Source organism: Rhinoderma darwinii, chromosome 3 (assembly GCF_050947455.1).
Source record: "Rhinoderma darwinii isolate aRhiDar2 chromosome 3, aRhiDar2.hap1, whole genome shotgun sequence".
In the NCBI taxonomy this organism is placed as follows: Eukaryota; Metazoa; Chordata; class Amphibia; order Anura; family Rhinodermatidae; genus Rhinoderma; species Rhinoderma darwinii.
The window spans coordinates 234,729,851-234,744,041 of NC_134689.1; the positions used below are offsets into that span (position 1 = coordinate 234,729,851).

The 14,191-nt window shown below is 40.0% G+C and overlaps 1 protein-coding gene across 1 annotated transcript in view; it reads left to right on the forward strand.

Annotated features, from left to right (window-relative positions):
• TMEM209 (transmembrane protein 209) overlaps positions 1-9,249 on the forward strand; it is a 73,400-nt gene extending 64,151 nt beyond the window's left edge. The window contains exons 14-15 of the mRNA XM_075857525.1: positions 1,406-1,479; positions 7,966-9,249. Coding sequence (XP_075713640.1) covers positions 1,406-1,479; positions 7,966-8,023 — 132 coding nt within the window. The 3' untranslated portion in view covers positions 8,024-9,249. The remainder of the gene's footprint in view (positions 1-1,405; positions 1,480-7,965) is intronic.
• Positions 9,250-14,191: the final 4,942 nt, after the last annotated feature.

Consider the following 14,191-nt stretch of genomic DNA (forward strand, 5'->3'; position numbering starts at 1 on the left):
AATAGAACAGCTGAACTTTATATGGGGGTTACTGAATCACTTTAAATAATGGCATCTGTGTACTGACTACTATTTAACATGAGTTTAAATGTTAAATTAGCGTGTGTGCGCTACCTTTCGTTGTAATCCTGCCTGTGATAATGAGAAGCGATCTCTACAGAGCAGGAAGTGTCAGTCTATTGTGAGGCTCAGTGGCCAGTGTGAAAACTGCAAGATTTTAGGATTTATTTTTTTAATATAGCTTGTAAAGAGTATCAGTAGATTTTCCTATTTTAATACTTAGCTAGGTGATCTAATTCTAAAGCCGGTATAATGGGAATACCTAATTGAGCCCAGAAGGTGCTGTAATGTGGAGCTCCCAATTCTAATTCAATTCTGATCCATTCAAAGATAGATTGGAGATGTGTTTGTGGGTTCGACATGGAAATGATATCTGCAAATAGGGCAAGTTTAATCTCGCATCTTTCAACCTTGATACATGAATAAATATTTCCATCCTCCCGTTGCGTGCTAGGAGTTCCAATGCTAAAAGACAAGGGGGTACACAACCCTGGTGAGTCCCCTTTCCCAAGATAAGAGACTGATTGGGAGGCCGGTGTACATATTCTTGCCCTCGGTGAATCCTGTAGTTCTTCTAAAACCATCAGGAAATTAGTTGCAGTAGAACCAAATCTGATTTGAGCTCTATGGTGGAAATATTGGATTTTCTTTCGACCAAGGACAAATAAAATGTTTGATGTGGTGCCATGTTTGTGGCAAACTAGCCCATACATATTTTGCCAGTGTCCACATATGCTGTTCTCTGGACAATTTTGTGAATCTTGACTCCATAATGAAAAACAAGTTTCCAGCAATGTGTGACACAGCCCATGATATCTGACACAATCCTGGAATGCCTCACTCCTGTCCCTTTAAGAGATTAATTGTAGATCATAATGGAATTGTGATGGATGTAGTGCATGATGGAGTTTCCCAATTCTGATATCTGCTACAAGGTGATAGCTGCTTGTTGGCTGCTCACGTTTCTGAACTAGAAAGCGGTGCAGAATCTTGTAGACTGATGTATTGCATTTAAGGGGCACTGCTTGAAACATTTGTGTGGTGACTTCTATGTGGGTGGGCCAGTTTTTGGGTAACTGTTTGTTGGGAGTAGTGCTATGGACAGCTCTATGTCGGGATAGTGTGCTGGGAGCATTACAATATCGAACAATGTAAGTGTATCATTGACTTCACAAGTTTTGGCCATCCAGAGAACACCGTATTTTTCATTGGCCATTATTGCACCTCGCCAGCCAGCCCCCCCCCCCCCCCCATATCTTATTTATTTTGACAAGATAAGGTAGCATTGATAAAGATATTCTAATAGCTTTGCTGTTGTTTTTTTTTTTTTTTTTCATTCTTTAAGGGGAGAAACAACTTGTTCCATACATTGCTAATGTTTCTGTACATAATAAAGAGTAAAGAATCTGGAATGCTTGGGTAAGTGTAATTGAAATTTATTATTTTTTTCTATTTACTGCAGTTTCATAACAAATAAATTTTCCTTCTATTAACCCCTTCCCGACATTTGCCGTACATGTACGTCATGGAAAGTACTGACTTCCCGCATCTTGCCGTACATGTACGCCAAATGTTTGGGACCGGCTCAGAAGCTGAGCCGGTGCCATCATCACCGGATCTCAGCTGTATCTTACAGCTGACATCCGGCTGTAACGGCGGGGACCGAAATTAGCTTCGATCCCCGCCATTAACCCCTTAAGTGCAGCGCTCAAACGCGATCATCGCTGCACTTAAGGTGTTTGCAGCTCATCGGAACCCCAGTAATGAAATTGCCGGGGTTCCGGTGGCTGCAATGGCAACCGGAGGCCTAATACTGGCCTCCCGGTCTGCCTAGCACCGAAGCCGGTCAAGATCCGCCCGGCGGCGGAGCCTGATCGGCTTCCGTAGCTGCCGGCAAGATGGCGCCGGGTCAGGAGCTGATCCGGCGTCATCAGCGGTGGAAGTCAGCTGTACTGTACAGCTGACATCCACCTGTAACGGCAGGAACCGGAGCTAGCTCCGATCCCTGCCATTAACCCCTTCGATGCAGCAATCGAAAGCGATTGCTGCATCGTAGCGGTTACTAGCAGATCGCCAGTCCTGACAGGCAATCAATACTGGCGACTGCTGTTATGGCAACAGGAGACCCAATGGTCTCCTGCTCTGCCATTACGGAAGCCGATTTAGGCCCCGCCGGGAGGCGAAGCCTAATCGGCTTGCTGTCAGTGAATGACTGACAGATCTAATACATTGCACTACATAGGTAGTGCAATGTATTAGAAAAAAAAAAATCTGACCGTTGGACCTTCAAGTCCCCTAGTGGGACTTGAGAAAAAGTGTAAAAAAAGTATAAAAAAGTGTAAAAAAAAGTGCACAAAATAAAAGTTTGAAAACAGTAAAAGTTTCAAGTAATCAAATAAAACACAATCCCCCTTTTACTCTTATCAAGTCCTTTTATTATTGAAAAATAATAATAAACCATATGTATTTGCTATTGCCACGACCGTAACGACCGGAGGTATCAAAATATATTATTTATTGCACGCGGTGAACAGCGTAAAAAAAAACTTAAAAAACGTTACCAGAGTTTCTGTTTTCTGGTCACTTTGCCCTACAAATATTAGAATAAAAAGTGATCAAAAAGTCGCACGTATCCAAAAATGGTACCTATAAAAACTATAGCTCGTGCCGCAAAAAACAAGCCCTCATACAGCTGCGTCGACAAAAAAATTAAAATGTTATGGTTCTCACAACTTGGCGACAGAAAAAATACATTCTTTTTACAAAAGTAATTTTATTGTGCAAAAAGTTGTAGAACATGAAAAAGTTCTATAAATTAGGTATCGCCGGAATCGTACTGACCCGCAGAATAAAGTTAACATGTAATTTATAACGCATGGTGAAAGCTGTATAAAAAAAAAAACGAAAAAAGCTGTGCCAGAATTGCGTTTTTTTGTTTACCTGGCATCCCAAAAAATAGGATAAAAGGTGATCAAAAAGTCACATGTACCCCAAAATGGTACCAATAATAACTACAGCTCGTCCCGCAACAAACCAGCAATCATACCGCTACGTCTATGAAAAATAAAATTAGTTATGGCTCCAATAAGCCAGGAAATAAAAATATACAGTTGTGCCCGAGGGGAACATTTCTTCTGTTTGAAGAGGCGATTTATCAAGGACCTAAAATTAGGGAACCAGGAAAGGGAGGGCCCAAACATATCCGCTGGAAGCGACGGTGCCCGTATTATACCAGGACAACACTTCCTAGCAAAATTCCCCAAACTACAAAGGCGCGGAGTGTGGATCAAAAGGGGGATAATAAAGGACGCCATATATCAGTGCGACACCGGCCTGTGCAGAAAGGATTGCTTCACAGCGTAACACACATCTATGGATTATTTTATTGTTTTTTTTTACCCCATTATTATACCACCTGACTATGCCCCTTATATACTCCGCCCGGCTTACATATGCCCTACATTATAAACGGAAACACCAGTAAGACTCCAAACAAAACTACTACTAAGCAAAATCCACGCTCCAAAAGCCAAATGGCATTTCCTCCCATCTGAACCCTACAGCGTGCCCAAACAGCAGTTTCCTTCCACATATATGGCATCGTCATACCCGGGAGAACCCTTTTAGCAATTTTTGGGGTGTGTGTCTCCAGTGGCATAAGCTGGGCACGACATATTTGCCACTGAATGGCATATCTAGGGAAAAATATAAATTTTTAATTTGCACCATCCACAGCGCATTCATTTATGGAAAAGACCTGTGGGGTGAAAATGCTCACTACACCCCTTAATAAATGCCTTGAGGGGTGCAGTTTCCATAGTGGGGTCACTTCCCAGGGGTTTATTTTTATTATTTCACATCTGAGCCTCTGCAGTTGTGAACCAATACTTTGTAAATCGCCAAATTAGGCCTCAATTTTACATGGTACGCTTTCACTCCTGAGCCTGGTCGACTGTCCAGGCAAGAGATTAGGGCCACATGTAGGGTGTTTCTAAAACCAGGAAACCCAGCATAATAATTAGAGAGCTGTCTCGTTATGGTGGCACAAGCCGGGCACCACATATTGTCCACATATCTGTGGAAAAAATCCCATTTTCACTCTGCAACATCGAGTTCACACTAATTTCTACAAAACACCTGCAGGATTAACATGCTCACTACACCCGTAGGTAAATGCATTGAGGGGTGTAGTTTCCAAAATGGGGTCACTTCTGGGGGGTTTCCACTGTTTTGGGCCCACAGGCGCCCAGAAACCAATCCAGAAACATCTGCACTCCAAATGGCGGTCCTTCCCTTCTGAGCCCTGCCGTGTGCCCAAACAGCAGTTTATGACCACATATGGGGTATTGCCGTACTCGGTAGAAATTGCTTTACAAATGTTGGGTTCTTTTTTTCCTTTATTTGTTGCGAAAATGAAAAAATTTGCGCTAAAGCTACGTCTTATTGAAGAAAAAGGATTGTTTTTATTTTCACTGCCCAATTCTAATAAATTCTATGAAACATCTGTGGGGTCAAAATGCTCACTACGCCCCTAGATGAATTCCTCAAGAGGTGTAGTTTCCTAAATGGTGTCACTTTTTGGGCGTTTTCATTGTTTTTTCCCCTCAGGGGCTTTGCAAATGTGACATGGCCGCCGCAAACCATTCCTGCTCAATGTGATCTCCAAAAGCCAAATAGCGCTCTTTCCCTTCTAAGCCAAGCCGTGTCTCCAAACAGCCGTTTATTACCACATGTGGGGCATTGTTTTACTCGGGAGAAATTGCTTTACAAATTTTGTGGTGCTTTTTCTCCTTCAGTCCTTGTGGAAATGAGTAAAAATAAGCTTAAACCTACATTTTCTTTGAAAAAAATTTTGATTTTTATTTTCAGGGCCTACTTCCAATAATTTCTGCAATAAACCTGTTGGGTCAAAACGCTCACTATACCCCTAGATAATTTCCTCAATGGGCGTAGTTTCCAAAATGGGGTCACATGTGGGGGGTTTCCACTGTTTTGTCCCCTCAGGGGCTTTGTAAATGTGACATGGCCTCCACAAACCATTCCTGCTAAACTTGAGCTACAAAAGCCAAATAGCGCTCTTTCCCTTCTCACCCTCGCTGTGTCTCCAAACAACCGGTTATTACCACATGTGGGGTATTGTTTTACTCGGGAGAAATTGCTTTACAAATTTTACGGTGCTTTTTCTCCTTTAGTCCTTGTAAAAATGAGAAAAAAAATCGCTAAACCTACATTTTCTTTGAAGAAATGTTGATTTTAATTTTCACGGCCTACTTCTAATAATTTCTGTAAAAAAGCTGTGCGGTCAAAATGCTCACTGTACCCCTAGATAATTTCCTTGAGGTGTGTAGTTTCCCAGATGGGGTCACTTTTGGGGGATTTTGACTGTTTTGGCACCGCAAGAGCCCTTCAAACCTGACATGGTGCCTAAAATTTATTCTAACAAAAATAAGGCCCCAAAATCCACCAGGTGTTCCTTTGCTTCTGAGGCCGGTGCTTCAGTCCAGTAGCACGCTACGGCCACATGTGGGATATTTCCTAAAACTGCAGAAACTGGGCAACAAATATTGAGTTGCATTTCTCTGGTAAAACCTTCTGTGTTATAAAAAAAATTGTACTAAAAATTTATTTCTGCAAAAAAATATGAAATTTGTACATTTCACCTCTACTTTGCTTTAATTCCTGTGACATGTGTAAAGGGTTAAGACATTTTCTAAATGCTGTTTTGAATACTTTGAGGGGTGAAGTTTTTAAAATGGGGTGACTTTTTGGGGGTTTCTAATATATAAGGCCATCAAAGCCACTTCACAACTGAACTGGCCCCTGTAAAAATGGCCTTTTGAAATTTTCTTAAATGTGAGAAATTGCTACTAAAGTTCTAAGCCTTGTGAGGTCATAGAAAAATAAAAGGATGTTCAAAAAACGATGCCAATCTAAAGTAGACATATGGGGGATGTTAGTTAGCAACAATTTTGTGTGGTATAACTGCCTGTCTTACAAGCAGATACATTTAAATTGAGAAAAATGCTAATTTTTGCAATTTTTCGCTAAATTTTGGTGTTTTTCACAATTAAATACTGAACATATCGAGCAAATTTTGCCAGTAACATAAAGTCCAATGTGTCACGAGAAAACAATCTCGGAATCGCTTGGATAGGTGAAAGCATTCCGGAGTTATTACCACATAAAGTGACACATGTCAGATTTGAAAAATGAGGCTCGGTCAGGAAGGTCAAAAGTGGCTAAAGAGGGAAGGGGTTAAGGACGTATCTACACAGCCGTATTTTCAGTTTGTTTTATCTTGCCAAGAAAAACTTATCCATTCCAATCATGCAAAAGTAGGCAATTTTCCTACCACCTTTAGGGGATAAAACACAATCTAGGAGTACAGCATTCTGAATGTGTCCTTATATAAAGCCCACCTATCATTTACATTTTCCGCCATAAATCAATAGTAGAATGCAGATAATATACTTTGTGATAAGTTATTGAAGAAAAATGCCTCTTTCCCCCAAATTGGCTATTGTATTGTCTTAAAGAGGCTCTGTCACCAGATTTTGCAACCCCTATCTGCTATTGCAGCAGATCGGCGCTGCAATGTAGATAAGAGTAACGTTTTTATTTTTAAAAAACGAGCATTTTTGGCCAAGTTATGAGCATTTTTGTATTTATGCAAATGAGGCTTGCAAAAGTCCAAGTGGGCGTGTTTAAAGTAAAAGTCCAAGTGGGCGTGTATTATGTGCGTACATCGGGGCGTGTTTACTACTTTTACTAGCTGGCCGTTCTGACGAGAAGTATCATCCACTTCTCTTCAGAACGCCCAGCTTCTGGCAGTGCAGACACACAGCGTGTTCTCGAGATCACGCTGTGACGTCACTCACTTCCTGCCCCAGGTCCTGCATCGTGTCGGACGAGCGAGGACACATCGGCACCAGAGGCTACAGTTGATTCTGCAGCAGCATCAGCGTTTGCAGGTAAGTAGCTACATCGACTTACCTGCAAACGCCGATGCTGCTGCAGAATCAACTGTAGCCTCTGGTGCCGATGTGGCCGACACGATGCAGGACCTGGGGCAGGAAGTGAGTGACGTCACAGCGTGATCTCTCGAACACGCTGTGTGTCTGTGCACTGCCAGAAGCTGGGTGTTAACGAACAGAAGTGGATGATGCTGATTCGTCAGCATCATACACTCCCATTCCTAACGCCCAGCTAGTAAAAGAAGTAAAAACGCCCAGATGTACACACATAATACACGCCCACTTGGACTTTTACTGTAAACACACCCACTTGGACTTTTGCAAGCCTCATTTGCATAAATACAAAAATGGTCATAACTTGGCCAAAAATGCTCGTTTTTTAAAAATAAAAAAGTTACTGTAATTTACATTGCAGCGCCGATCTGCTGCAATAGCAGATAGGGGTTGCAAAATCTGGTGACAGAGCCTCTTTAACTGTTCAAAAACTGCATTCGCTGAAAAGCCATGTCCACCATGAGGCATGAAAGTCATTAGAGCTTGGCATGTTACGCTTCTCTCCAATGTCTGCTCATAATGTCTCTTGGAACTATGCAATGAAATGATGTCACTGGTTTGTTGTGCTGCCTTAAATTTGATAAATTGAAGTCCCTTCCTTATAGAAAGTTTGGTTTAATTTGCCTCCTAGTCAGTACTCCATAATAACAGTGGCTGCATGTAAATAAAGATCTTCCATATGACCGCGTTGTCCATGGGTTCAGATGCTGCATGTCTATGCATCGCCTAATGCTCGACCCACAGTCCAATTTTCCCATTCATTCTACAGGAAGCAGAATTATCAGTAAGGAATTTATTTGGTCGATCCCGTTGTCAAATCATGTGTATGATCTACTATTTTGTAGTCGCCTGTTCTAATTTTCTTTTTCTCTTCTAGGAGAGTCAATCTTGGTTTATCTGGAGTCAATATATTGTGGATTTTTGGCGACCTTTGATGATGATGATAATCTTTGACATGAATGTTACTTTTTGATAGTAATTTAAAGGGGTTTCCTGGAAAATTATAAAACCTGGCTAAAACAAAGGTTCTAGATGTGCTATTAACTTTCTATTATATTTGGTCGGGTTTTATTTTCCCTTCCCATATGGACGGCATATTAACAGACCTTATATAATTTATTGTTTACTGGACAGTGTATTAGAAAGTTGTACTCCAATGCCTATGTTTTAACCACTTTCCCAGATACCCCCATTTAGTGTGTGAATTGTGAACTACATAAGTGTCTTTAAAAAAAATATTTCATGTTGGTCAAGTCCAGGTTTTTGACATTATGAAGGGTTACTGTTCTTCCTCTGGTAGAAACATTGTGTGTCCTCCTCACAAATATGTCCATGTGGTGCCATACATTATATTTTCTGGATAATTCCTATTTGTCTGTGATCCAGTTTTTCTAATGTTTTTCTTATTGAATCTGACCTCCATTATATCGAGGTTTAAAGTCACTTTTTAGAACAGTGAAGCGATTCATCGGATTCCAGGGATGTCCGTAGAAATCCTAATCTTTATTGAGTTATCCAATTATTTTATTTAAGGCTGTGTTCACATCCGCGTCGGGGTTCCATTCATGGGTTCCGCTAGAACTTTCCGTCGGGGGAACCCATCAGTGCAAAGGCAAATGGAAACCATAGCTTACATTTGCATTACCATTGATTTCAATGGTAATGCTTTCCTCTCTAATGGTTTGTATGTCTCTGTTCCGTGAGGTTTACGTCTTTTTGGTGGAAACAATATTGTAGTCGTCTGTGCTATTATTTCAGCCAAAATAAACTGAAACCTTACGGAACGGAAACCATTTGCAACATAAGCATTACCATTGAAATCAATAGTATTTCAAACGGAAGCTATGGTTTGCGTTTTGCCTTTCCGTTGATGGGTTCCTCCGAAGGAAAGTTCTAGCGGAACCCAGGAACAAAACCCTGATACTGATGTGAACAGGCCCTAAAAATACATATTGCAGTAAAAAAGTTACAATATTTAGACCTGTGCATTAACAAGGAATGTATATATTGAAGAGTATTAAATGAAGATAAATAATGTGAACAGTATTTCCTTTTACATATGCCTTTCATTTCTGTACAGTGCTTGTTTTTGTAATTCATTTTTGAATTGGCTGAAGGTATTTTATATGGAATTGTTTATTAAATAAACTTTTTAAAATTTCGCGTATGGAACCTCCGTATAGAGATTGGACTAGTCAAGCATTTTATAAATCGTCCCTTGAAGCGACTAGGTGGTAGAAAAAAAGCAGCCAGTCAGAATTCCGTTTTTAAATTCCAATAGAACCACAGGTCCTTTTCGGTTGATATGGGCAACAAAGGACCCCTTTTCTGAGATCATTTTAATTAAACCTAATGAATTAAAGTACAGATACTTTAGACCTCTATCAGTGTTTTTGTATTTTTATTTAAAAAAAATAATATATAAATAGGCCCAAAGTCTGTTGCTGATTAATTTTATAATACATCTGTATAGTGTCGGAGCTCTGTTTGTTTTTTTTTTACCTAGCTCAAAATCTCCTGCCTCCATTCACAAAGCCATTGAGTTAAAAGGAATCTGTCACTAGGACAGTTTTTTTCAGTGCCACGTTCCACTGTGTGGTTTATTTTACTAGGAGGAAAATACCCAATCAAAGGGCTCGTGTACATTTCTGATCTATAATCTGGCTTATCCCAGATCCATGGGCCCATACCGTACCTCCTGTAGGCCTCAGATTTCACAAGGAGGAACACCACATTGCATACTATTAAAAAAAAATGAACCTTGGAAGCATTGCTGTGTCCCGGCTGCAGCTAGTCTCTACGGCTCTGTAATATGGAGCCATAGGGACTTTGTGCTTCCATATAAGGTCTAAATTGGGGCCCTTCGTGTTTTTTTGTTACCACTACCAAATTTGTGAAACCAGCAAAAAAAGTTAATGCATTTGCCGACCAATATTAATGGGGTACTGTAAAAAAAAATATTGATTTATGCCAGGAGGGAGATTGTAAAGAAAACACCTTTTGTAAAGACTTTCCTGCTTTGGTGTCATGTACACAGTGCAGATTTGGTCCGTATTTTGTATATCTGTTCTCCTCTGATTTTGGTTTAAAAAAAAAAACATAAAATACTGACAAAATTTAGACTGTGTACATGACACCCAAGGTCCCATCCAAGACCGCTTTAACACGGTTCATAAGTGGTGTGTATGCCCATCCTTTTTTTAAAAAAAAAAAAAATAAATAATAATTTAAAGCCAAAATCAGGACTGTAACCTGAACACAGAATAGAATTCAAAATTAAGGTCTCTTTCACACGCCAGCATTTAGGTCACTATTTTGCGTCAGTATTTGTAAGCCAAAACCAGGGGTGGGTCCAAAATACGGAAAGAGGTACAATCCTTTCCATTATACTTTTCTCTGTGCAGGTTTCACTCCTGGTTTTGGCTTCCAAAGAAGTACTTTAGAGATGGGTCCGGCAAAAAATGATACTTAAAAAACAATGCTGCTTTTTTTATATCAAATGGTGATAGAAAAAATAAATAAAATACCAGGCACAGAGCGCTTACACGTTTCGAACCTCTCGGTTTTTAGTCATCACACACCAGGAGAGTCCAATGTCCAATTTATAGATCAGGTGTTGGAGAGGTGTGTGGCCATGGAAGAAAGATTAACCTCTACGTGGTCATTACACAGGTAATGCATAGCTAATTCAATTAGTTCTGCCAATTACTAATGTACACACATAAATGCAGGTTACAAATGACTAAGAGCTTTTAAAAATAGATACAGTTTATCCACCTAAATGGTGCTTTTTACTATTGAATTTCATGATTAATCTTTCTGTAATTTTTTTATTTACTGCAAAGTTGTTCCCTAGTTTGTAAGGGTAGTCGGGCACAGATAGAGGGAAATTTTTATTTACCTCAGTGGTGGATTATTCTATACTTGTAATTTTATGTTGGAGTACGCTCTATTACCCAACATACAAGTGAAATGGTCCCATGCAAATCATAAGATGTGTAGAGCGACAGATATAACCAATGGCATCTGTCTTGTTATGGGAAACTTTAGAGATCAAACCAAATGCAATTGGAATGCTGGAATAAACCGTTAGTAAATATACAGCAGGTCTGTCCTGTAGTTTAACCCCTTAATGACCAGCCTATATTAAACCTTAATGACCAAGCTATTTTTTACGTTTTTCCATCATCTCATTTCAAGAGCTATAACTCTTTTATTTTTGCGTCGACAGCTGTATACGGTCATGTTTTTTTGCGGAACAAGTTGTATTTTTTTTAATGGCACCATTTTGGGGTACATATTATTTATTTAACTTTTTGGGGGGGGGGGATAAAAAAAACTGACATTTCGCCACTTTTTTGCGTCCTTATTCTACGTCGTTTACTGTGTGGTATAAAGAACAGTGACTTTATTCAGCGGGTTGTTACGATTGCAACGATACCAAATTTGTATCGATTTTGTATGTTTTACTACTTTTACACAGTAAACGCTTTTTTTTTTTTTTTTTTTTCAAAATTATTTGTTTTTGTGTCTCCATATTTGAAGAGCCATAATTTTTTATTTTTTTTTGTATTTTTTTGTATTATATTCCGCCGATGCAGTTGTATGAACTTTTTTTTTTTTTTTTTTTTGCGGGACGACTTGTAGTTTTTATTGGTACCATTTTGGAGTAGATGCGAGTTTTTGATCACTTATCACAGTCAGGATTCATAGAATACAGCAATTTTTCCATTGTTTATTTTATTTTTTATGGCGGTCACCGTGCGGGTTAAATAATGTAATGGCTTTAGAGTCAGGGTTCTTGCGGATGCGGTGATACCAAATGTGTGTAACTTTTTTGCTTTTATTTTGTTTTTTAATAGTAAAGCATTTTGTAAGGGGAAAAAGTGGGTTTTCCATTTCTTATTTATTTTTTTAACTTAAACTTTTTTTTTTACTAGTCCAACTAGGGGACTTTAATATGCGATCCTCCGATCGCTATTCTGGTACACTGCATAAAGCTAAAATAGGTTATAACTGTCAAAAATGATAATTCTTCTAAATAAAAAACACTGCTGTAATCTACATTACAGCGCCGATCACATGTACAATATATGGCACTTATAATGTGCTGACAGAGCCTCTTTAACAAAAAACGTCTGAAAATACGGAGCTTTTTTCAAGGGAAAACAGCCCCTGATTTTCAGACTTTTTTGAGCAACTCGCGTTTTTCGCGGCCGTTTTTGGAGCGGTATTCAAGTCTATGAAAAACTGCTCCAAAAACGTCCCAAGAAGTGTCCTGCACTTCTTTTGCTGAGCTGTCATTTTACGCGCCGTATTTTGACAGCGACGCGTAAAATTAAGGCTCGTGGGAACAGAACACCGTAAAACCCATTGAAAGCAATGGGCAGATGTTTGTAGGCGTATTAGGGGCGTTTTTTCAGGCGTAAAACGCCCGAATTACGTCTGAAAATAGGCCGTGTGAACTAAATGTTCAGTTAAGGGTACAGCTATTTTAATAACTGAATTTACAGAGCAAATCCAAATAGACTCTAAAGTTGGCCATACATTAGTGATTTCAGACGGTTGTTTCCTGAGTGACTTCTTGTTCAAGGATTGCCTGCAAAGATTGTTGTTTAGGACGAAAATTCCAAAAGTTAAAATGGTAGATCGCCCCTAAAACTCTCTGCCTTTCTGTCTGTCTTTGTAGACTGTATTTGATATTGCATTTCCAGTTATTTAAGTGCAGATTTTTCTGGGTGTCCCTTTTTAGTGACCTTTTCCTGTTTTAAATTCTAACAGGGCAGTAACATGGGTTCTCCTGGGCAAATATTCAGACCAGTAACTTGTGTTCTTCTTTTCTCAGTTTTTTCCCTTCTGAGTTCTTCGGTGCCCACTGTAATTTTTCATGTATATTGTAATAAAGTAACTTAAATTGTTTTGGATGTGCGACTCTTGGCATTTTCCACTTCGTGTATGTTCACATGGCTTATTTTCGGCCGTTTTTCAGGCTGTAAACGGCCGAAAAATCTGAAGCAGAATGCCTCCAAACATCTGCCCATTGATTTCAATGGGAAAAACGTCATTCTGTTCCCAGACTGGGGAGAAACCGCTGAACAACTTAGTGTCTGGCACAAAATGGGCACAACATAATGTAATGCTACTAAAATTGCATATCTGCGGAAAAGTTGCCATTTTCACTCTGCTACATCCAATTTGCACTAATTTCTAGAAAACACCTGTGATGTTAACATGCTCACTACATCCCTAGTTGAATGCCTTGAGGGGTGTAGCTTCCAAAATGGAGCCACTTCTTGGGGGTTTCTTTTACTATTTGACTTTAGAACCTCTGCAATTGTGGGCCAGTGCTGCATAAATCACCAAATTAGGCCTCAAATTCGCATGGTGCTATTTAACTGAGCTCTTTGTATTTCCAGGCAAACGATTAAAGGGGTTTCCCAGCAGATTAAAATTGGTGGCCTAGTCTCGGGATAGGCCATCAATAGCTGATGGGACGGGGTCTGACTCCTGGGACCCCCACCGTTCAGCTGTTTTGAAGGGGCCGCAGCGCTTGTACACGCTTGTCCCCACAGCGGAATTGCGGATGGAAAATACGCAGCAGAATACAGTAGAAGCAAAGTGGGTGAGATTTAACAAATCTCATCCACACGCTGCGTAAAATTTCCGAGCAGAAATTGACCTGCGGTGCGTATTTTTCATACCGCAGCATGTCCGTTCTTGCTGCGGAAAGTGGACTGAATTACTGTGTTTTTCAAAGGAGATATCACCGCCTCCCAGAGAAAAACGCAGCAAAACCCACACCAGTCTCTGCAGTAAACAAATGCAAGAAATGGTGCAATTTTTCCGCAGTGGAATGTCTGCTAGTTTCTGCGGAGTGCTGCAGAAATTGTCTTGCATGATTCCGTTTGGTGTGGACAAGCCCTGAATGTTTGACACACATTTAGCGGCGATTCACAGGCAGTGCAGCCTTTTCTCCCATTGGAGTGAATGGGAGAAAAGACTGCAATACCTGTGAATCACTAAATGTGTCGCACAATCACAGTGAGCAAGAAGAAGTGAAGGGGAAGCCTTGCTCGGCCCCCTCAAAACAGCTGATTGGCAGG